Below are 24,718 nucleotides of genomic sequence, written 5' to 3'. Positions count from 1 at the left end.
GTGCTCCATTGCCCTCCGATTATAAAGATGTTCTGGGGGGGAAAAAAAAAAAAATCGCACTCCAAACTTGTGCACAGTGTCAAAGTTGAACAATTCTGGGACGGGTCAGACTATTAGATGCATCCAACGTTTATGTTAAAATCAGAGACGGTAAAAAGTGCAACTCTCAATCTATAAAATACAGCAACATTGTAGACGTACCGAAGCTCCTACAGCCATCTCTTGCGGCTGTTCCTTGTAATCAGGGTTTACCTTTAAAAAAACACAAATAAACATTCACAATCACCATATTCACAATTTCATCCATGCCATCCCATCATGGTGGGGTGGTGGGGGGCAGTGGTGATGCAGTGGTTGGCACACTGGGCTACCGGCTGACAAGCCACTGTTGTCAGCCGGTACCTTCCCACTGCTGGGACAGTGGTCTTGCCGAAATTCCTCAATCTCTTCCTATTCTTAGTTTCTGCTGTCCATGTGGCCTCCAACCCCTTTGGTCTTGCTGTTACCCTCTCATCTGCCATCTTCTTCTGCTGAGATGTTAACTACCTCGCCTAGTATGAAGGAGGTCGTGGGTTCAATTCCGACCATGGCGTCTGTCTATTTAGAGTTTTGCATGTTCTCCCTGTGGTCGCGTGGATTTTTTGGTCGGGTCCTCCGGTGTTTACCTCCACATTTAGAGAAGCAACATGCATTTAGAGTAAGTGGCTGTTGTAAATCTCCACATAAGCCACATCTCACCGAGCTATCATTTGTGGACAGGTCACTTCTGAAAAAAAAAAGAGCAATACGAGCTCAGTGGGCCTTACCTGGTCAATTTTAGTTTGCAGTGCAGTGACGTGCGGCTGGGACATGGTGTGGCATACCTCCGCAGCCAGATGATCCCCGGTGGAGAGATGCTTGAATCGGAAGAGGCTGTTCCAGTGGCCGGCGCCTTCTCGGCAAGGGTCGTGCTGAACGACCTGCGCAAGGGTGAAGACGACACGGTACGCGAGTCCACACAAAGTCCCCACTACCACCACTACTACCACCATCATCATCGTCGTCGTCGTCACCGCAGTCTCCACCAATAGCACAGGCATCAACATCTTCAGCTCGGCATGCATTGCCTTGTACACCTTTAGAACTTGAACTGAACTTGAACTACGCGTCACACATTGGCAAAGGAGCCATCCGAAATCTTGCGAGCATTTGGGAAGGGCCAAACACATATTTCCCCCCCCCCCTTTGCAACTGTGCATATTTAAATAAGTGCGATTAAAAAATAATATCACTTAGCCCCCAAGGAATGTATTAACCTGTACAAAGCATTTCACAGCTTAAATCTAGAACTTGAAAAATGTTACTTGCGGCAACAGTTCAGGAGAATATAAATTTATTTTAACTTACTGTGCCAAACTTATCGTGGAATTATTTCCCTCCAGCAGTTCTATGCGATGTATATGTAAAAAAAACATGATAAAGATGTTGTATTTAAGCACTAAATACATACCTAACCTTACTCTGAATGAAGTCTGAGACAGCATAGGTTTAAAATGCAATGGCTGTACCATATACTGCATAAAATATTGTTAAAGGTGCAGGTGCTTTGCCAATTGACTGCTAGATGTAGTGTATAGTGTAGCAGGACCACAGGAGGTAATGTGGGTTGTTTGAAAATACACCACCGTGTTGGGTCACTGAAGATTGCTGCAGTGGGGGGGGGGGGGGGGGTGAGCGGGGGAATTGGGGCCCTGAACTGATTCAGACATCACACACCATTGCCGTAAGCTGTGGCAGGGAATCGAACACGGGTCACCAAGTTCATGGCGCAGTACACCAAACTACTGCGCCCTTAAACCCTCCCTTTCCACCGCCCCCCACCCCCCACTGGTAAGGGTACATACAATGTAATAATTAGGAACGGGTTTGTTCAATAATCAACGTTGAACACTGCGGGAGGACTGCCTCAAAGACTCGTCTGTGCTGGTTTACAGCAAACGACCGTGCACAGCGTGTCGGCGCAATAAATAGTAGGCCCTTAATTAGGAAACAAACAGGCCAAACAAAAATCAATGGTGGAAATTATTTAAAGCGCAGTGGTAATTAAAGCTCATTTTAATGCACGCCACGCGTTTCCGACTCTGCACCAAGTTTGCAGGTCCTGCGTGTGACGTCTCGCCAAACAACCTCACGGTGGAGAGCTACCGAATGCAGCAAACCATAGCCAATAGCAGAACATTTCTGAAAAGGTGATAAAAACGATCTGGTTCACCCCCCGCCCGCCCATCTCCATGAAAGATGCAAATCTGAGCAAACAGTTTGGGGGACTATCACCTCTCAGTCATTTATTTGTAATTTTATTTCGTATGAAAAGCCCAAATTAAATAAAAAGGTAAATTAATGGAGGTCTTTACCGAATCTTCTGTCATGTGCCAGAACTCTCAAGATAAGCACGGTACAGTCCGTTTTTATTATTAAAACAACAAGGTTCCATGCCGGGTCCAATTCTGTTCATTATATTTACGCTATCTTGGACTAAATTTAAATCACTCAGAATTAAATATTTTTGCCGATGGCACTGTCATGCTCTTATCAGGTAATTCTTCAAAACATGAAATGTCACACTGAAATCTCTCAAATTCAACCCCCCCCCCTTCCCGAAAATCATGGCATCTTCCAATAAAAACACAGCTTTATTCTTTTCACCTATTACAGATATCAGAAACAGCATCATTGAACAAACGGAGTACTTCAAATACTTGGGTTTATCAAATGGATTAAAAGCTGAAATTAAACCCCATATTGAGCACATCTTAAAGAAAAAAAAAAAGGGTCTTTACATTGAAACAAACATTGTTTCCCCCAATTCGATTACACCTTCAAATTGTTGATGCTATCATTCTACCACCGTTTGATGACTGTGACGCTGCTTACAGACCAGCTACTATTGAATCATTAAAGACTAAACCCGCTTTATCGTTCTGCTCTTCTATTTGCACTGGATGTACCATACAGGACCCCACCATCGTGATCTCACTTGATGCAAGAAGAAATCTTCATTGAGCCCTGTTCATCCGTAAGAAACCTGACTGGCAAATCTGCACTATACTTGGCACATTCAGTCAACTCATTGGTCAAATCCAAGAAACCCAAGACGTCCATCTAATTGCCTTGTAACTATCTCAAGAACAAGAATGGGTGACAAAGTTTTTTGCCGTTGCAGCACCAACGTTCTGGACAAACCTTGTTTACTCCCTTAACATCGTAAATCTTCCTTGAAAAAAACATTCTGAAGCAGAAGATTAGAGCTGAATACAGGCACATTTGCCAATATGGTTGGAACTTTGATCCATACCCATGTATCGGTAGTTCAATTTGAATTTACAATTTTTTCGGAGGGACTGTGTTGCCTGGGACAGTTTATGCTGTTGTTTTACTGCCTTTCCCCAAGCTTGGGAATTTATGTGCTTATGAAAATTAACTTACATACATTATTGATCATGTACTTAATGGGCGCCACCATGGTGTAACGTGATCTTCCTCGCAAGGTATGCAGGAGATCAGGGGTTCGATCCCGACCCCGACGCCTGTATATTTGGAGTTCTCTCCGTTGTCACGTAGATTTTTTTTTTTTTTCTCCAGGTCCTCCAGTTTTCCCCTCCACATTTTTGAAACGTGAGTTTACATTATTTGGCTCGTAAATTTGCAAGTGATAAAGCCACTTTGTTGAGCTATCATTTGTGGTCAGGCCGTTTTTAAAAAGCCAATAGCTCAGTGGGTTTTACGCGGTAAAATAAAATAGTTTATTTTAGTGATTTGCTTATCTTTCCCATACTTTGCACTGCTATTGTATTTTTGTATTTTGTTTGTCGTTGTAACATTCTGACTTACCCCTACTGGACATTCTGAAAAAGAGCTTAATAGCTCATCAGATTCGTGCAGTATAAATATTTCCTATTCCAAATTGTGAGCTTCTTTCGCACGGAGCCAACTGTGCTAATCGGAGGATGGGAGACTGTTATTGTAGAGGCTTGAGGCTCCGGAGGTGTTCTTAACATTACCAAAAAAATATCACATCTTCCATTCCATTTGGCAAATTCCATTCGAGTTAGAATGGAGGGGGGTAAGGATGTTGAGGGGGGTCCAAGCACGGAGATGGTACAAATGAGATCCTGGATTCTAACCACAGGTTTCCTCACGTCACCTGTGATTAAACAGTTGTGGCGAGTCGATGGTCAGTTAAGCTGCAAAAACACACCAAAAATATTATTTTCTCCATTTCATTTGATAACGTTTCAGCTCTACGAATAAATAAATATCAGTTTATCGTGCAATGAAGCATTCCCTAACAGAACACACTGGAAAGTTTCCCCCTTAGAGTTAGATTTGCTTTTAAATATCACTTATTAGCAGTAGTTGTGACATCTCTTTCTGCGGTACGTTTGCTCACATGGTATCGATTTTGTTGCTGGCTCGGCTCAAGATTTTCTGAACGAGCACTTACGAACATGAGAATGGAAATGGCTTCGTGAGGAGACTATACGCGCGCATCTCTCGGTCGCATCCTTTATGTTAAGTTCACTTGCTTGCATGCTTGCGACCGTGCAAATCTTTCGGTCGTTTTTAACCCACTTCCCGTGATCCAATCGAGCTGACATTTTGCACACTCGTTGTGCGTGACAATTAATTTTCGTGAAATTTTTTTTCCAAAATGTCACATTGTTTAGGGAATTTTTTTAAAACATTTAATTACCAATTGCTTAATGGTGGCAGACAATCATCTGACCCATAGGTGGCAGCCATCTCAAGCCAGAGGACGAGAGGACTGTAGCCGCCACGCATATAAAGGATTTATAGTGAAAAACTTTGTTTTTACGGGTTAATTTTTTTTGAACTCGAACCGTCTTTCTTTCAGGCCCCCTACGAAAACCAACGAACAGAAGTCCAAACCTCAATCTCCCAGAGGGCCTTGGAACTGGTGGCGGAGGTCGCCGACTGGCGGCCCGTGGTTCGCAGGAACACGTGACGCTTCTTGCGGTACTCGTCACTCGTCAGGAACTTCTCTTGCTCCGCATGGAACAGTCGCACAACGTCGCCCTGCCAGGAAATAAACAAATGTATAAACACACTATGCATACGTTTTTTTTTTTGGGGGGGGGGGGGGGGGGGGGGGGAGTTAGATCGCAGAAATATAGAAGTGCCGTTTAACCCGCCGCCTCCCGACCGCAGCCAATTATAGTAAGGTTTGTCACGTAAAACAAAACCTGCTAAATTAGTTACAACTTCAGCACACCGGTGTTGGAGAGTAAACCCACAACATTTACAATTTCATTAAAAAGTATATATATCATGTAAAAAAAAGGGGATCTTAGCAGGAGTTGTGACATCTCCTTCTGCGATATAGCAAGCGACATTAAATTCATACAAGCCCTCCATTGCGGTTGTGGGGGCAGCACCCCTTGCGTGTTCTTCGGCTCGATGTCCCGAAGTCATCGCTCAACAAGCTGGGGGAGGAAGCCACTATGCCCAATTGGGTTCCCGAAGCGCGTGGAGCGAAACGGTTGGGGACAACGTGCCGAAAAGCACGCGGCACAACCAGAAAAACCCGCCATCGGATAGAGCTGCGAGCTTACATTCATTTGCAAGGCGGCTCGTGCCGCAGAGACTATGGGCTCGGCCCCGAGAATCCCTAAGGTCACAGTGAATGCAGCGGATTGGGAAAGTTCAGAAATTGCTTCGAGGAGATCACAGAGCAGCTGCAGCAGATGGGGCAAAGGGGAGTTGTATGTGGTGGGGGGGGGGGAGGTGAGATAATTTAGCGAGGGAAGTGGTCAAGGCACAAAAGCAGCCCGAGTGCTATGTAAAAAGAGCAAAGCTCTTATTCTATCAGCATCACTCACCACCGAAAATGGGAAAATGTTTTCGTCAATTCAATAAACCGTACACAGTACGTACACAAACCCAACTTTTTGGGAGAGTGCTGTTTGCGAGCAACTATTAAAGGACACAAAGGGGTGTGGGGGGGGGGTGTGGCGAGCACTATGCCTGGCCACCTTTGTCTCTTCCCAGCGTAATGCTTACACAACACACCAGGTACATCTTCTCGGTTCTTTCGGTAAAGTCACGTAGAAGGGAAATAATAAAATAATAAAATAAAACATAATAAAATAATTCTCACGACGTTTCGGCCACAACGCAAGCAGCCGTCCTCAGGTGAAGAACAGGTCTGTCAGAAAGACAGCGCCTGAATTTATTTTTATTTATTTTATTTTATTATTTCCCTTCTACGTGACTTTACCGAAAGAACCAAGAAGATGAATCCCTGCAGTCACGAAAGCTTTAAATCGAAATTTAAACACCAGGTACACATTCAAGGCGAAGTGGATGTCAGGAGAGGTCCATGGGTGGGTATCGAAGCGCAGTGCATTCACCACTGTGCCACCACACATGGCTTTGTAAAATGCTCAAAATGAAATTCCAACATCGAAACAGAGAAGCCTTCTTAGGAGTTAGCCAAACATCTCAGTAAGGCTTTCATGGAGTAAGAAAAAAAAACCCATCATTGTTGTTGTTACACAGTTCAGGAATGCTCCCAAATGCGAGCATGCAGACGTTCAAACGCAGGTGGAACGAACCCCTTTCAGGATGTCCTCCTTGTTTTCACTCCATGTCATGAACAGAGAGATTTTCCAGCTTGTGCTGCAGTTCACGGAGTTGACCTTGCGAAGAAATGGGAAGAATAAATAACTTTTACAACTTAGACGACTTCAACCCTTCCGGCTCCCTTGTCCAGCAACTGGGCTCGCACTGGCCCGTGGGGTCCAGTTGCACCGCCTGCACACTCAGAATCAAAATGATTATTGATACTGGAGGAGGAATACGGTGAGCTATAAAGCTCTTTTTTTAACAGATGTCCATCCAGTCGGGGCACGGGCTAAGCACAAGGATAGCAAATCGCCCAAAAACACACAAATTAAACTAAACCATCCATCCAGACAGGCAAAGCCCACGGAGGTATTAAATTATTTTCAGAAGCGACCTGATTACAGATGATAGCTCAACTCAAGAGCTACACCACTACTCCTCTGGTTTGGAGTTTGCATGTTCTCCCCATGGTCACGTGGATTTGCTTTCCCTCCGGGTCCTCCAGTTTATCCCTCCACATTTAGGATCGTGTGTTTAGAGGATTTGGCTGCTATAAATGTCATTGCCGCCACTTCGTTGAGTGATCATTTCTGGCCAGGTCGCTTCTGAAAAAGAAGCCAACACACTCACTGGCCTTTACCTGGTAGAATAAAAAATAGTTGCGTGTTATTTATGTTTAAGTGATTTCCTATAGTTTGCACTCTATCGTGTTTTCGTATTGTTTGTTGTAACGGTTTTAAATCTGGACATCTGTGAAAAAAAGAGCTTTGTAGCACATCGGATTAATCTCCCAGTATAGAGAGTCGGATTCTGGATGCATTCTGGTAGAGCATGGAAAACTAGTGCCATTGATGCAGAGAGCAGGCATCAGAAACAACCTCCGTTTTTCCTTTGTTCTCCGAGTGCGTCGGCAGTGCGTCTTAACAAACGCTACAATTTAAGCATGTTACCAAAAAATGCTGGTCATTTTACAAGCATCTGTTTTTCTAAGTCATGCGAAACAATTCCTCAGTCCATGAAGGCTTGCGACCCAAAAGATCTCAAACATGTGGAAACTCAGAACTTGGAAGCCAAACATGGGGTTGAGTCTGAAGAGTACTTGGATGGGAGAGAGACCGAGCGTTGTAAGGCCAAGGCTGCATTTGGTGGCCAGGAGATGGCAGAAAAACTAAACGCATGTGAGCGGAGCTTTGAGTCGTTCTCAGATGGTGTTTCCGGGTCGTACCGCGTGTTGTTTGGCAAAATATCCGGCGTGCCTCTCCTGCGCACTTTTAAATCTCGATTTAAAAAACGAATTTCTTTTAGAACCGCTTTGTGCGTTTGGTTTGTTGTCCTTCCCCCGCACCTCAGATGAGCACGGTTGGCTACGTACAGCGCGAAAGAAGTTCAACAAAACATACGGAACTCCAGAAGCTTCTGGCATGTGGAGCTAAACGTTGGAAAGTGGTGCAGAAAACAACCTTGAAACTTGGAGAGCTATGCAGCACAACAACAAACACCCATGCAGCAGGGCTTTGAGTGTTATTCTTGTATGCGGCATTGGTTTTCGCCAGACACCCTTGCCTTTCTCCCACATGATGCCAACACGCTCAGAAAATAAATGCTAGGCCTCCAAATGCAGAACCTCTTGAAGTGGAGTCCTGACACTCGGCGAGGCTTTACTGGGTAAATATACACGATCGTGAGATCGTCAACTGCTACGCATTAGCTAGATCAAGGATGGGTTTGAAAGAATGACATTTCACACAATGATTTGGGCTATTAGGCCAAAAACACAATTTCACACTCCAGAAAATAATAAACAATGCACTTCATTAACGTTCTGACACAAACTTTTCATGATTGAAATACTAATGCAAGTACTGAAGTATTTATATTTCAGATGTAGCTGTGATGAAATGGCTTGCGAGTGAATTTTGAGAAGGCAGATAATCTGGTTTGACAAGCAAAACTTGAAGAGAGTCTATTAAAAAAGAAACGTCTTGCACGTCAGCTACACCACAGACCCCCAACAGTGCCAGGAGAGAGAGTCAACGTCATGGCAATGGTGAAAAAAAAACACCTTCAATATATTTATGATGACATTTGTAAAAGATTAATATTCCCTTGGAAAACAGCCACAAGTCAACAGACTTTCATGCACAGAGATGTATGAATAGTTAATCAAAACCATTATGCAAGGTTGGCAGGGGGCGGGGAAGTGGTAGAAGAATTTGGGCAATGGTTTATGCACTTCGCTATGAGAACCTGCAACATAAAGTTCAACTACAGGCCAAGTTTAACATCGGTGGCAACTTAACACTGAAACGGAGCACGGCAAGCAGGTAACATGGGCGTTTGGCCAATCGTCTGCATTGGCTTCAGGTTGTTGAAGGCATGCATTACAAGGTCGCACTCGTTAAACACACAAAGTGCTTGCCACAAATGAATCACAATGCCTTGCTAATCTCGTGAAGGCACATAAACCATCGCGCTAACTCCGGTCATCCTCACAGCAGCAGTGGCAGCTTTGGGCTAACAATGGAATAAAGACGGTCACTGCATCACACGCTTTCAGATGCGCTTTTGTAGCCATCTGGAACGTTCTTCTTTCCTATATTAGGAAGCTACAGGAGCTATGCACTTTTAAATCATCGATTAAAAACTAATTTCCTTAGAACTGCTTTTTGTGTTTAGTTCGAATTAAACACAGTTGGCTACGTACGGTGCGAAAAAAATTCAACATACCTACATAGTCGTTAGTGGTGAGCCAACCCCAAAATAATGTTTGAGAGGAGATGTGCTGTAAGCACCTTTGAATTGGCAACGCATTTAAAAGCACCATATAAATGAAAAGTTGATCAACATTGTAGCCAATACATTAGAAAGAAGATATTTCCATCGAATGGCAGTACCGAATCTTAAGAATTCTTGAAAAATCTCAAAGGGGGCAAATAGTTACCGAGCTACTTACATGCCTACGCACGAGACGGTTACTTTAAAGAAATTGGATAGGTAAACATTGAGCGGCGAACATTTTTTTTAAATTATTCTTTTCATGTTTGACGTGGATAATCTCTCGAGATGGGGACATCGTGACGCATGCATTCACGTTCGCTGTGCATCTTGCATGCGAGGTAGATGTAGATGGCCGAAAGCATGGGCAGCAGGTGCAGTGGAGGAAGCTGTTTGTACGTACGTATGTAGAAAACTTATTTAGCATCATGCGTAGCCAACCACGCTGATCGCAAGTGTGGGGGGAATAACAGACACGCTGCCTTCGTTTTCGTTGAGGTGTTAGGGGCCTTACCTCCTTGCAGCCTGGATTATCTACCAGTTCATAATTGCTGGCATGTAGTGGCTGCCCAGCATTCACAGGGTTCAGAACCACCTTGTCTCCAACCACAACCTGGTAAGAAATGCGAATACAAATTAAGATAATTATTTGCATTTCAAAAGATACAATTGGAACGCAAAAGGGTGAATCTTTTTCACATTTGCATATACACACAGGTGGCTGGGTGGCTCAAGTCCGAGCAGAGCCAGCACCACTGACATTCTGGGTTTCAATCCATGTCTCAGCCACTTGATACTAAGCCATGTTTCTCAGGTAGAGTTGATGGCCTTATCTCAGTTAACAGTAAATTAACTTTTTTTTTCACAGAAATTCTCGCTCTGACAAATAAAACAATTTTGTTATTTGACTAATGCAATGGACATTTATTTGGTACACATCCGCACCTCCGATTAAACGCGGTTGGCTATGTACGGTGCTAAAGAAGTTCACACACACACACACACAAATGCTGACCAAAAACACTAAAATGGCATCTGTGGCGAGGTGCAGACGTGCGCCTCGCTCTTCTGCTCCAGTGTCAACCAAACCGCGCGCGGGCCTGTGCCCACAAAACGGTCGTCAACGACGCCGACCGTCAGCACGATTGACAAGGTACAAATGAATGACTACGCCTCCTCGGGATTACAGGGAACGCGTGCACGATGGGACTCACGCTGTCGCCCATGGAGCGGAGCTTGTAGAAAGGCTGGACGTAGAACCAGGATCCCTCATTGCCGGAGCCGTTCAGCACCACGCGCATCGCGTTCTTCTCCAGCAGCGCGGGCAGTCGCTTGTTCACCGTCATGTACTTGTTGCTCTTCATGTGCAGCAGCTGCGCAAGGCGAACGGCGCAGACACGCAGGGGAAACACTCGTTAAGCAGAGAGTGTGGAGGTGCAACGGTAAGCATGCTGGAAGTGCGATCAAGAGGTCGCCCGTTCGCCAGGACATTTTACTCGCTGCAAAGAAGCGTAGTGACACGACCGCACTCTAGGACACCTGGCGCCACACTGTGCCACCCGCCCTCCTGCATGGCTTCTGGGAACCTGTTAACAACCCAAAGTACGAGCAGCTGGGGTGATAGAGTTGCAGTGCTCTTTTTGGCGTGCAACACATGAAACGTGCAAGATTGTGAACGTTTAGATGCATGAACAGTTACCGTGGTATATTTTTGTAATTTGCCATTAGGATTGACAGTAGATTAAAGAATTCATCGACTTGGCGACTAAAAATAGCATCGTACCATACACGCACAGAATCGCGAGTGCAAAAATTTGCAATGTATGCAAATTACAGTGAATGTAAATTATATACTGTTAATAAAATAGTACAAAAATATAAATGAAAAGCTCGTGTGAACTGAATCTAACAAATCATGATCATTTATTTAACTTCAAGGGGAGAGTGGAGGGTGGGGTGAATCGTTACATTACTAATTAGGATTGGGGAGAAATCGAATGTTGAAATTTGCAAGTGTCCACTTTTTGGTCACCCTATCCATCCCAGCAAAGACATTTCGCATCTACATAAGCATCATCATCACAACATCACTTTCTCCTCCAATTAAGAATTTAGTTTTTTTATTAAAACGATTTATTTTTTTCTCCCTTAATTAAAACCAGTAAAGTTTAGGCTTTGTTTGTGCAAATTAAACTTATCGGGACTTTCGGTAACCATGCCATGCATTTGTCACTGTGGCAAAATCGATTGCCCCCTTTCAGCCAGACAGACAAAAAGACAGACTGAAAATCTTGAATTTGACTAAAACTCGTATCCACTATCGAGCTGCACATAGTGTACAATGGAGTGCTCTGCTCGTCATTATATTAGGCAACCCAGAAAGGTCAAAACTGGTCTCGAGTTTGTCTGTTTAAACAAATTCTGCTGGATAACAAGTCAACCGAGGCGTGGGTCACATGACACCCCGAAAACCAATGGAAACGAGAGGTTTCATGTCAAGGGATTATACAGGAACAATGGAAAAAAACATGCATGTGCCCGTTTGTAATTCAATTATACATTTTAATATTCATATATTTAGACGCTCCTAATAATTTTGTACTGTACCTATAAAAAAAAGGCACTTTTCACAGACATTCTCAAGGCGCTGGTGTGGTTAAAACACAGCGCTATAAACAACTCAGTGGTCAGAGTTCAATTCCTGGCCATGGTTCGAGGCCTTCCTTTGTGTTCGCCATCGTGTACTGACCGGTGTGATGAAGTACGGTTCAAACAATCCCTACGGATGGACACAGCATGGGCAAGCCTTTATGCGGCAGTGGATGGACAAGAGGCTTTAAAATGATATACGAACCGTTTTCAAAAATATTATTAGGACACAGAAAGCGGATCTGAAGACGATAAAAAAAAGCATTGGAAATAATGCAGCATTGCCGTCAAAAGGGCGTTTCGAACTATGGATTTCTCTTTAGATAAAAAAAAAAATCACCATCTGTGTTTTCGGTTGTACCCGAGAGTGCGCCTATAAAATAAGAACATGGTAACGCTGAGCCTATCCTACAACTACAATAAATAATAAAGCTTTTTAGATGAGGTGGGTTTCTTTGTCTTATGGGAATATCTTCCAAGCAAAACATTTCTTCCCAAATGAAGATAAAGCTACACTTTACAAAGTCACCAGCTGTAAATGTATTCACTTATAAACACTACCTGGTGCATTAAAATAATATATATTTTAGGTATTCGTACAGGATTTAATTAACCAAAAAATGTAGTCAAATGCAAATATACACAGTAAACCATACGCTGTTTATTCAAACAGTGACGGGCAAAGTGCCCCGTTTGATTGCCATCTGTCTCGCGCAGTGTGCAAAAGGCCTGGCTGTTATTTGCAAGGCAAAAATAATAACAAAAAACAATTCCAACAATGTTCAATAGCATGGGATATAAGAACACAGGGTTATAATGCTTAAATAGCACGGGTTTAGTGTTTAATAGCTTGGGGGTTTTGAACCTGCAAGGCCCTGTGGTTCCACTGTACATCATGTTCCAAAAATTCTACCCACTCGCATATGCATGAGATGTGAAATCGTACTCCATTTAATGAGTAGACCCCACCGGGGGAGATGTCTTTTGGAGTCTAGCACCCAAAGGAATGGGAAGTCACTCACAGAACAATAATCCTCCAGAATTAATAAAAAGGGAAAAGCGGGGAATTGGGCCTTTGAGATTTGGTAGTATTTTGAAGCTCCTTCGAGATTTGTTTCAAATTCTTAAAGAATAATACGATTACACACACAGGTACGCGCGTGCACATAGACTTACTTTGTTCTAGGTGTATAAATATGCCGTGCAGCGCGATTTAACCAAATGCAAAGGGGCTTATAAATTGTGAGCAGTGCACTGACCTGAACCACGTTGCCATACTGGATTACAGTTCCAAGCAGTTTCTTGTTTTCAGACTCATTCTGTTTCTTCTCAAGGTCCGCAGCATGCTGTGTTGACAGAGGCAGGTCAAGTCATCGGCTGCAAAGGTTACAAACTTTAAGACCCACGTGGGATTACAACTCGCAAACCTTAAAGCACTGGTTGCACATGCATGCATATCACCAGCATCGATTAAAATCTTGAGCGACTTGCTCGTAATGCAATAATGTAAAAAAAGTACACGCGCAATGTCGCGGTGCAGCACAATTCACGCGCAGATTCACACATCTGTTGTGTACGCACATAAACATTCCAATGTCATTGTTACAAGTGGAAATTCTGCGTTGCCAGATATAATTGATGCCCACGACTCGTTTATTTTACCAACACAACCACCGCGCTAACTTCCTTCCGCTCACAAGCCACAAAACCACAACAATCATTTTTTTGCCAAAACTATAAAAAAACCGCACCGCATGCACCACTACTGTTTTTCCCCCTCTTCTTTCCCAAGGCTAAATGTCGCGCAAGAACGGGCATCAATTCGAGAAGCCCGTTTAATTGGCCGGCTGCCCATCCGCTGGTCATTAGGCGATTCCCAAAGCGGGCCGCGAAATGTATTTGGCGCTGCTTTACGGACCCATTCCAATTGTGACGAGCGACCCGCGGTGACGTTGCAGCGCCGCTCGCAAAACGAGCCACATCGCGGCGCCACGATTTGGTGCTCGGGAGGCCGACAGCGGCCACATCGAATGTAATGGCTCGATTGACGGCGGATGCAAGGTCGAGGAGGAAAGAGGATTGTGTGTGATGGTGGATTTTTTTAAATCCTTTATATTAAGTTCACTTGCTTGCTTACGACCGTGCAAATCTTTCGGTCGTTTTTGAACCCACTTCCCGTGATCCAATCGAGCTGACATTTTCCACACAGACTCGTTGTGCGTGACAATTAATGTTCGTGAAAATTTTTTTCCAAAATTTTACACTTTTTAGGACAAAAATATTATATTTAATTACCAATTGCTTAATGGTGCAATGCAATCATCTGACCCATAGGTGGCATCTATCTCAAGCCAGAGGAGGAGAGGACTCTAGCCGCCACACATAAAGGTTTTATAGTGAAAAACTTTGTTTTTACGGGTTATACTTGTTTTTATTATAGAGCAACCAACCTTGAAAAGGTTCAATTGCAACCCTGCAATTTCCTTGCGCACACCACTGCTGGATAAAAAGGCCCTACTGGAGGGAGTTCTCGAAAACACATTCGAGGGCATTTGGCCTCCATCTTGGAAGGAGGTAGGTTTATACCCACACTTTACACCACCACTACACGAGACCAGTTGATCGCCGAACTGAGGTGAAGAGATTTATACTGCCGGTTGGACAGTGGTGGTGGGGGAGGTGGGTGGGAATTTAGGAAACTTGGCAATTGTTTCAGCTGCCATGCCAGGAGAAAGAGCAGGTGATCCTTGCGTTGGAATTCTAGTGTGCCGACCATTTACACCACTTACGACTACTATGAGCCAAGAATGTCTGTGCGTCCCGCGCGTGACGTCACTCCACGTCGACCAGCCCCCCACATTAATAATCACGACCAGGTGACGTCTTCCAAATGGACACTCCACCATTGATAATAATTAGCGGGTGACGTCACTCCACATGGGGGGGGGGGGCAAGGCGCCTCCTCCCCCCTCCTCGGCGTCAACTTACAAGCCTCACTACAAAGGCAGAACCCTCACGTCACGTGATCTTCGTGACGCTGTTGAGACAGAAGTAAAAAGGACGTCATGATGAACAAGAGATTATAACAATACAAGAGATTATAACAATACAATAAAAGCGAATGACAATTCACAACATTGATAGAATGCATGCAAAAAACTATAAAAGCCAAGATAATGATGACACTCACAGGATAGGTATACTCTAATGCACACACCATTGTTTAGCAACAGAAATGGACAAAGCAACCGAGATTCAGGGCAATAAAAAAAAATCAGTAAAGCACCAACAGCCTTAAACATTTGTGTAAGCAAGTGTGTGAAGATAAGGTATAAACAGAAAAAAACTCGCGCAAAAAACACAGTGCAAACTACATTTAGCTACACAACCATCTCCCTCCCTGCACAGGTAGATTAAGGGTTCGTCACGCGAGCGTTACTGCCGTTCTGCATGCCGGCATGGTACGGCCCATGACGCCTGTTGTTAAGACGGATTAAGCTCCGGAGTTTCAGGCTGGCACGGCGAGCAAAACAAGCTGGTGCACAGAGCGCACCTGGGCTCCCCCCCTCCCCAGGTCCCCGGGGGGGGCTCTACGTACAACATCCATCAATTCTAGATTTGAAGCTTTCGTGACTGCAAGGATTCATATTCTTGGGTTTTTTCGGTAAAGTCACGTAGGTAAAAAAATTTAAATTAATAAAAGTTAAATAAAATAAAAATAAAATAAAAATCACGACGTTTCGGAGGCAACACAAGCGTCTGTCTTCAGGTGGACCTGAAGACGGAAACTTGATACAGCAAGCGTGTTGTGATGGTTCCACCTGAAGACGGAAGCTTGTGTTGCCTCCAAAACGTCGTGATTTTATTTAATTTTACTTTTATTAATTTACATTTTTTACCTAACGTGACTTTACCGAAAAAACCCAAGAATAAACATCCATCAAACTCGCCACGCCGGGGTGACCAAAATCAACCGCGCGTCGATACCACCCCCCGTTTCCGTGCGTCGTGTCGCTCTGATCCACTGCCCGGACCTGCGGCCGCGCACCAGAGGAGTTCGCCTGGCCGCTGCCCACAGTGAGCGCCGGATCGATGCCGCGACGATCACTCGCGGCGCCCGGCATCTACCGCCGAGCAAATGAGAGAATTCCCAGAGCCGCACCACGGTCTGGCTTTCTTGGCGCCTCGATAAAAATCAGCTGGCGGAAGGGCGTGATAATAATTGAGTGTTCTTATATAAAAAAGGTCTAAAAATTGATTTAGTTTTTTTGTTTTGCCTGCCCCTGTTCATCTGTTAACCTCGCACACTCGCGTTCTCTCTAGCGTCGATATTGCCCTTTCGCAAAATGGTACACTAAGAGTTTCGTCTGCTTTACGTCAAAAGGGTGATAGCATGCGCCCATGTCAGCCAAGGTCATAATGAGAAGGCAATGACATATCCTGGGATTCCTGCAGCGTTTCTCCACCCCCACCCCCAACCCCACCCCCACGGTAGACTCGTGAGTGACAGATCTCAGACTGTAGGGCTGCACCGTCGCCGACTTAACAGCGCGATCCAACCAGACAACATAAACACGCATTCATTCATTAATTAGTTTTGTAAGAAAAAGGCAAAGCGCATATGACAAGGTGACATTTTGGGCGAAGGCCCTTTAGCTGGAAAATTAGCACAGATTGGCTATGTACGGTGCGAAAGTCCACCACACATGCAAGGCAAATGCTCTTAAGAATTTCCACTGTGTGAAAATGCGACAAAATGGGCCATTTTTTTTCTTGGTTCTTTCGGTAAAGTCACGTAGAAGGGAAATAATAAAATAATAAAAATAAAACATTATTAAATATTTCTCACGACATTTCGGCCACAACACAAGCAGCCGTCCTCGGGTGAAGAACAGGGCTGTCGGAAAGACAGCGTCTGAATGGGCCATTGCCCGAAACGTTACCAAATATAAAACGAAACTTAAAAAAAAAATTTACCAGGTAAAGCCCACCGAGCGATATGGCTCTTTCAGAAGCGACCTGGCCACAAATGATAATTCAATGAAGTGGTTTATCATGTGGAAATTTATAGCAGCCAAATCATCTAAAGAGCACGTTTATAAATGTGGAGGAAAAAAGGAGAAAAATCCACACGACCATGGCGAGAACATGCAAACTCCATATATAGGCATCAGGGTTGGGATTGAACCCACAACCTCCTGTATACTAGGCGAGGCAGTTAACATCTCACCACCATAGCTACATATATAGATAGCTCCTCTTTAGGGTAGTGTTATTGATGAATGCGTAGAGTTATTCTTTGTGCTTGTGCACTGACGCCAATGAAGTACCAGATTTGTTCGATTCAAAAACCGCATTACAACTTGGTTAGGTTCCCAATGAAATCGGCCCCCCTCTCGAATTGAGGAATCATCATGGAAGCAGGGGTCACAATCAAACGTCAAGAATCGATCCTCTTGTAGAGGACACCGTTGGTTACTGCCTTGCCTGTGCTTTACAAAAAAAAACACCTTTTATGAATGTAAACAAATTATCATATAAGCACAATTCAATGGCCATATTGTGAGCACAAGGATAAATGTTTGTTTTAAAATTGACAAATCTTTAAGATGTATGGGAAGGTGGGCCAATGCCTTTGATTATTTTTGGTGATGGAATAAACATGAGTGAACTGAAAAATCTACTCATGGAGAAGGGAGAACACTACCACACAGGTGACCCGAAACCCACTTCCTTCAGTCACTCAAGCGCACCGTTGCCCTGCCGATGGGCAGCTCACAACACACCGTGCTCCATCCGCGTGCGATCCACCAACCCTATATGTCAGACACTGGATTAGACATTCAAAGATCCCCAAAATAGCCTAAACACACGTCTGGGTGGGTGGCCAGCACCACGTCCGGCCACCATTTTTCTCCCTTGTGCTGATGTTTTACACACCACATGAGGTACTCATTCGAGGCACAGTAGACGTAGGGGAGGCCCAGAACCGTTTCCAATAATCGTCACTGTCGACGGAACGGGAATTGAACCTGGATCGCTGGGTTCATAGCGCAGTGCACGATCCGCTATGCCACTTCAACACCAGCACCACCACGCCCGTCCAGTGGCATGACACCACAGCACAAACTTTAGAGCTAGAGCGTTAACAGAAGTTGGAGAAAAGTGTCTCAAACAATGTGTTCAAGGCTTTAGCTTAAAAATAAACATACGCATGTAGACCCCACATTTATTATGACAACGTGCAGGTTTTTCAAGCGCGGTTTAAACTTGTAAAGCGATCGTGTTGAAAACAAGATAAATCAAGCAGCACCATTCCATAACTTAACACGACATTCGTCGGTGCGTATTTCGCCCCTGCGGGCATTGCTGCATGTTTGCGACGATGCTGCAGCAGGCAGCAGCAGCTTCTGCTTCGTAAGCCCAACTCAAACAAGCCATGCTTCCCCAGGTGAAACGGGAGCTGCTGAGCTCTGCCGGTTTGTCGAAGCTGCAATGGGATTAGCGAGAGTTGTTTGGGCCTGCCAACGAGTCCCTTAATTAATGAGCAACTTTCAATTCAATTGAGCTGCTATGGCCGGGTGGTTCAAGGGTCAGAACGGCAAGCCGACAGCGCCAAGAGCCTGGGTTTGAATCCGGGTTTAGCCGTCTGTTATTAAAACAGGGTTCAAAGGTCAAGCAGAGTTTGCTTCTGCACCATCATTAACAAGGGTATGTTAAAAAACATTTCTAGGATATTTTGTAAATGTTACTTGCCACATTCTAGCTCTGAAAAATTAAATAGTGTGTTATGGGTTCTTCTGCAATGCAGCAAACAATGTGGAACAACTTTTTACATGCCCTAACGAGTGAGATATAGGAGGGCTAAGTGAATGGAAGTAGTTCCGGCGTGACCGGCACCTTTCTGCCACAGGGTGGTATTCTACTCGCCGAAAGACTTCCGGATGGATATTCTTCATCTCATAACAGAATGCCGATAGCCCCATTGGAATGTAAATGAATAATGAAAAGCACATTGCACAGAACATGAAACAAATATATTCCAGGGCACAATTTAGAATTTATGGGCAGCATAATTTCGTGGTTGTAAAAGGTTTCGGTTTGGCGTTTTAACATCTTAACACCTGTTTTGTTGCCAGAAAAAAGGGGAAAACCCTATTATCATATTTTGGTACTGGCAAAGGAGGTCCCATGATGAAGCATTTTTTGTTGTTGACGCAGTTGCATATTTCCACGGATGTTGAGAGGCACACAGGATGTGCGCGTCTCTCTCTGCTTGTGTGTCTGCCTGTGTGTCTCCGTGTCTATGTTTGGTCTTTCTCAAATTTAGCAATCTTTGGAAGAACGTAATCAACCAGGTGGGGTGTTGACTGTTGTATTGGCCGACTGTTGTATTGCATTAGATTTCCAAGTTTACTGTTTGTTTTCTCATTCATTTGTACCTGATGATGGTTGCTTGTTGCAATAAAAATCCAGCAAAGTGCGTTTTTGAGATACCCCATTACATCAGGATGGTGAAATTAAAAATTAATTGTTTTTAAAGGCTGCTTGTGTTTTCTTGTTATAATTAAGCTTAAAGGGACTTGAGTTTTTGGTCTAAACTACAACAGTGGACAGGAATGGCTTGCACACACAATGTTCAGAGTGGACACTCGTTGCCTTAAGAACAGGTGACGGTATTTAGAACATCCCCCCAGCCCAATTACCTGGCCACTGCGGCAATTTAACCAGCCACTTCCGGGCTCACCAGTTCATTGTTACGTGTGCCAATGAGTGAGCTGTTCTCCATTCATGAATATTAAAACGCAACGCATTTTGAGCACCATCAATCTATTTTTGGATAAAGGCTCCGTGCTGCGTATTTAAGGGGGGGGGGGGGGGGGGGCGAGTTGTAGGTGGGACCATACCACTTCACCACGCTGGTCGGCACAGGTTAGCAAAGGGTTTGAAGAACCATGAACGGTCTAGGCAACGCTCGCCGCTAAATGTTAGCCGTAGGGCTGGGAATCGAACTCAGGTTGCCGGTTCAGCGCACCAACCATCGTCACCTAAGCGTATACGATGTAAATCAGTGCACCTATACCTTTGACCACAAAACTGGATAAATCCAAAATCATATGGCAATTAAAACCCTCATTGCCCAGTAAAACAAACCGGCAAATTCCCCCCCTTCCCCCTTTTCTCATCATCTCTCCAACACTTGGGCCGAAAGTCCGGTCACGCACGGCTTCACGAGAATTTCCGACGACCCATTATCCCTCGGACAGTGAGCGATGGGCCAAGGTGTTTTCTGCCGCAGCCCTCGGGCATGTCCGGCGGCGCCTAATACGCTCAGCGGCAGGCCCCAGGGCAGGCAGACGGCCAAGGCTTTGCCAAGGACGGCAGCCTCATCAATATTGGCGAGCGAGGTCACACTGCTCCATCACCGCTCGCCTACGTTACCCCCCCCCCACCTTCTGCGAGTGGCCCAACTGCACGCGCATTATGGTTGCAACAACCTTAAAAAAAAGGTACGAAAAAAACAGGATGCATCATGGGAAGTATTATCTCACAACATCATAGGGGAGAACTACATGTAAAAACACCGTCTTGAGTGGTGGACCGCTATTATTATTATTATTATCCCACAACTGATAAAAACAGGACATTTAATATCTTGGGAAAATGTAGATTTCTCAGGACTGCTGCTTCAACAAACTGGACAATCCCGAGGAAACCAGAATAGGTGGCAACCCTATTCAGCACACGTGGTTTATTGCAGACAATTTAAGAGTTCGCATTATCATGGATGGACCATTATTGTGCAATTTATTCTTTCGAGCTCAGGGTCAACGCCTCGTGACGCTTCGTGCCGTTGCTTTACGAAAGCCGCCCTGGCGTGCCTGAACTGCGATTCAACCGAGAGCACGGCTCGGTTCAAGAAAGACTGTACACACCACGAGGTCACTGGTGGCTGCACCACAATCCTTTGTTGTTTTGCCAAAAGAAGAAAAAAAAGGGGCTGACCAAGCCATCTTGCAGAGCTACATAAACTCACAGGAAATACTGTCGTGGCACACACCAGAGGAAGTCTGCAGTCAAGGGATATTGTACCCCGAGTTCAGGGCCCCCACCACCAGTATCTATTCACGTAGCCGGGCTTAAGTGCCAGCATTGCACACTTCAGATTACAGTAGTAGCCGCATGCCACCCGTTCAACAAAATACCTGCGGATCGAGCTGTGAGATTTGTGCATGACTCTTACGCGACTAAAAGATTCCACCCTGGACAATTCCACCAGATATCACAATTCTTCTATGGGCGTTTCCCACTTTTAAATATCCATTTATATAAACGAACAAGCATCCATGTGCGTGAAAACAGGTATGCATGAGCATGCATTTAATTTTTTTTATTCGGTACAAAGTTCTTCAAAAGGTGGGTTGTGCATAACCTCATGCCACTAACAATTCTGCCATAAATCGCGTTATATTTGTTTATTATATCTATTTTACTATTTATTATGTTTGTATACACTTTCTTTACAAGGCGGGAGAGCAGCGGTGAGCGCGCTGTTCTATTCACCGTGCGACCAGAGTTCAAGTTCCAGCCATGGCTAATCTCAGCGAGGTGAAGTATGGTAAAACACCCCCCACAACCAGCATGGCATGATCTTCATCCAGCAGTGGACTGAAAAGGGCCAAGAATTATAATTGTTTAACCGTTTGGTGTGGCTACACTGTAAAGGAGTTGCAATGTATATTATCCAGAGGCTTAAAGATCGTGTAAATATAAAAATATTATTTTATTATGTTTTATTATTATTTTTATTATTTTATTATTTCCCTTCTACATGACTTTACCAAAAGAACCAAGAAAAATATAGATGTGTTGTTAAAACCGCTACCACCTGACAGTGGTGGTGGTTTTAAAAAGATACATTTATATTCACGCGATCTAACCCAAAAAAACATACATGGTTAATATTGGTCACGCAAGCCTGTGTGTTAAACGGAAGTATATTATAAAAATAAATATAAATTATGAACTAATATTCTTAAGGAATTCTAATAGTGTTTAAGAGGCGCGCTGTGTATATGCAGAAAATCGCACCACACACGCACACACACGGGAAAATCGAAAGTCATTCCTTGTAAAAACACACCACGCCCTCAGCACGGTTGGATATGAGGGGAGCACAGCCTGCCTGGTTGCAGGCCAGATAAGGGTTTCTGCAAAACCACTGTTATTACAGGGAATGGAGCAGGGCGAGGGCAGGGGAGGAGGGATATGGGACGAGACAGACAAAATAAAATGAATAACCGTACTTGAAGTTTCTTGAGAAGCAGACTGTCCGTCGAGCTATGGATCGCTGGCTTGGCCGCCTTCAGGAACTGCTTCTGAGCCGAGTATCTGTTCATGGGGCACATCCTAAAGAGGCAGTCTGCACAGAGGGGAACAGGGAGCAGGATGACGAGCATCAGAGAAGGCTGAGGATGGGTGGTGGTGGTTCCCGACCTTTATGACCCTGCGGTCCACCGTCAAATCTCAAAAAACATCACCCCCCAACACTGTGCACAAATAATATAAAACAAATTAAGCTACTGTACTCTGAAAAGTGTTGTACAATATAGAAACAGAAACCATAAAAACATTGCGAATTGCATTTTATTAAATAATCTAGGGAGTTTAACAAAAGGACAGTAAAGAACCATTTGTTTTGCTTTGTGAACAAAGTTAAATCTGCATCAGCCCTGTCGACCTCTTCCCACAGCCTTGCAGATCACCAGCGGTCCACGGACCAGAGGTTGGGAACCTCTGGGCAGCTACCAACTACAAGCGTGACATAAATGTGCCCACGTGACAGAAACATACCCAATAAAATGTGCCTGCAGGCCACCGACGCGTGCTTTGGTCACTTCAATTGTGCTTATAAAAGCCCTCCTAGCGTGCCTTTTCATTTTCCCCTCGTGGGCATCTTTGTTTTTACGCAAAAAAGCACCTGCAGAAGCAAAACTACTACCTGGATGTTATTCCATTGTTTTCGCCGGTCGTTCCGAGCCATTGCTCGGTAGATTGTTTTGTGTCACTAGTCTCGGAGTGGCGAGTGAACGAGCAACTACGAATACATGAATACAAACCACTGCACAAATACCGCACGGTAAATTTCAATTCTGCTTTTTTTCTGAAATTTGAGAACTACATTTGCAGACAAAATTATATTTAAAACACTGCATTTGCAATGCCCGACTGGTGAAGGCAGTTTTGGTTATCATTTACACAATGATGTTATTTTGTGGCTGCAATAACTAAAAAATAATGTATTTTATTGCTCGTTAGCCCAATCACATGATGGAATGTTAATTTCACACTCGCAGCGGAACACGTTGTATTGGATGACATCAGCTAAAGTCACAACATCTGAAGTAACTTCAAATTAGGGATAACAAAATAGATGTACAATGCACAAAACACATGCAGCAGTGAGTTGTTCACATAAGCCAGGAGGCAGACAAAAAAAACTTTTAATAAGTCCTGCAGAGCATGTTTTGCCGCATGTCAAACCAATTTGTTTTCAAATTCGAAGAGCTTAGAATTATCTGAATTAATTACATAAACACAAATTGCGAAGAGCTTATTTTGTTGGAGTCATTAACTCACCTACACTTCCAGAGGTTTTTTTGGGTTAGATCGCACAAATATACGTGTAGCGACTCTTCAACACACTGGTCAGTGCTGTATTAGTGACGAATTGGCATGTTCTGTTTACGTGACAACCCTTACGAGTTGGCTGTGTCTGGTGGTGGCGGGTTTATTTTTATTAATTTTGATGTTTTACCTATGTGACTTTACCGAAAAAACCTAAGAATATTTAACACCACATTTATATATTTAGGCGATCCAACCCCCCCCCCCCCCCCCCAAAAACCCTCTATTATGGATGATATTGGTCTCTAAAGCCCGTGTGTTAAACTCACCTACACTTGAGAATGCGATTTTAAATCACGGGCAGTGTCAGAAACCGAGATTTGTTACCCAGGATCAAGTGCTGGGCTCGATGATCGGACACCGAGAGCAAGCGAGCCACTTCAAGGGAGGTGACCGTTACTGGCCAGGGGAACGTATGGCACTTGCAACGGAGGCACGCCAAGCAGAAATTGAGTTGAAGGCCATGCAGAGTATTACGCTTTCCTTGTGGTCTGTGTTACGCAGCAAGAGGTCAAAGATAGCTGCCTGAAAGCCAACGGGAAAAAAATCAGCCCTGTAAATCCCACTGCTTAAATGAAGGCCTCCTCTTGCCATGTCGGTCATATTATTGGTTCTTTCAGTAACGTCACGTAGAATGGAAATAATAAAATAATAAAAATGTAACAATAATGTTGCTCATATTTGCTTGACCATACTTAACCATGTTAGTCGACAAGAATTGGGAAGGATCAGATTGTTGCCACTTTCCGTTAGCCATAGAAAAGAATGGAATTCTCAACACTTGTTTCTGAGCGCATATCAGCCAATAACTAAAATTGGAAAATGCGAGCATTATAATTGACATTCGTTTCCCTTCCCCGTTAGCTCATCCCGTGTCCCTCACCGAATTGCACAGCACCTCGGTACGCAATTATGTTTGCTCATTTCTAAAAGCTACTTTGTAAATGTGCAACTTTAGCAACACAAAAAAAATCGAATTACT

General features: G+C 44.2%; 1 protein-coding gene across 1 annotated transcript in view; it reads right to left on the bottom strand.

Annotated features, from left to right (window-relative positions):
- The window catches only part of LOC144943728 (inositol 1,4,5-trisphosphate-gated calcium channel ITPR1-like), a 152,009-nt gene that overhangs the window by 111,093 nt on the left and 16,198 nt on the right, over positions 1–24,718 (bottom strand). The window contains exons 4-11 of the mRNA XM_078871507.1: positions 22,356–22,471; positions 13,308–13,394; positions 10,614–10,772; positions 9,914–10,012; positions 6,615–6,698; positions 4,930–5,076; positions 864–959; positions 202–252 (exon numbers count right to left, since the gene is read on the bottom strand). Coding sequence (XP_078727633.1) covers positions 202–252; positions 864–959; positions 4,930–5,076; positions 6,615–6,698; positions 9,914–10,012; positions 10,614–10,772; positions 13,308–13,394; positions 22,356–22,471 — 839 coding nt within the window. The remainder of the gene's footprint in view (positions 1–201; positions 253–863; positions 960–4,929; positions 5,077–6,614; positions 6,699–9,913; positions 10,013–10,613; positions 10,773–13,307; positions 13,395–22,355; positions 22,472–24,718) is intronic.

Source organism: Lampetra fluviatilis, chromosome 32 (assembly GCF_964198595.1).
Source record: "Lampetra fluviatilis chromosome 32, kcLamFluv1.1, whole genome shotgun sequence".
Lineage (NCBI taxonomy): Eukaryota > Metazoa > Chordata > Hyperoartia > Petromyzontiformes > Petromyzontidae > Lampetra > Lampetra fluviatilis.
Note: the sequence above shows the minus strand (reverse complement) of the source record. Positions and strands in the feature narration are given on the sequence as shown.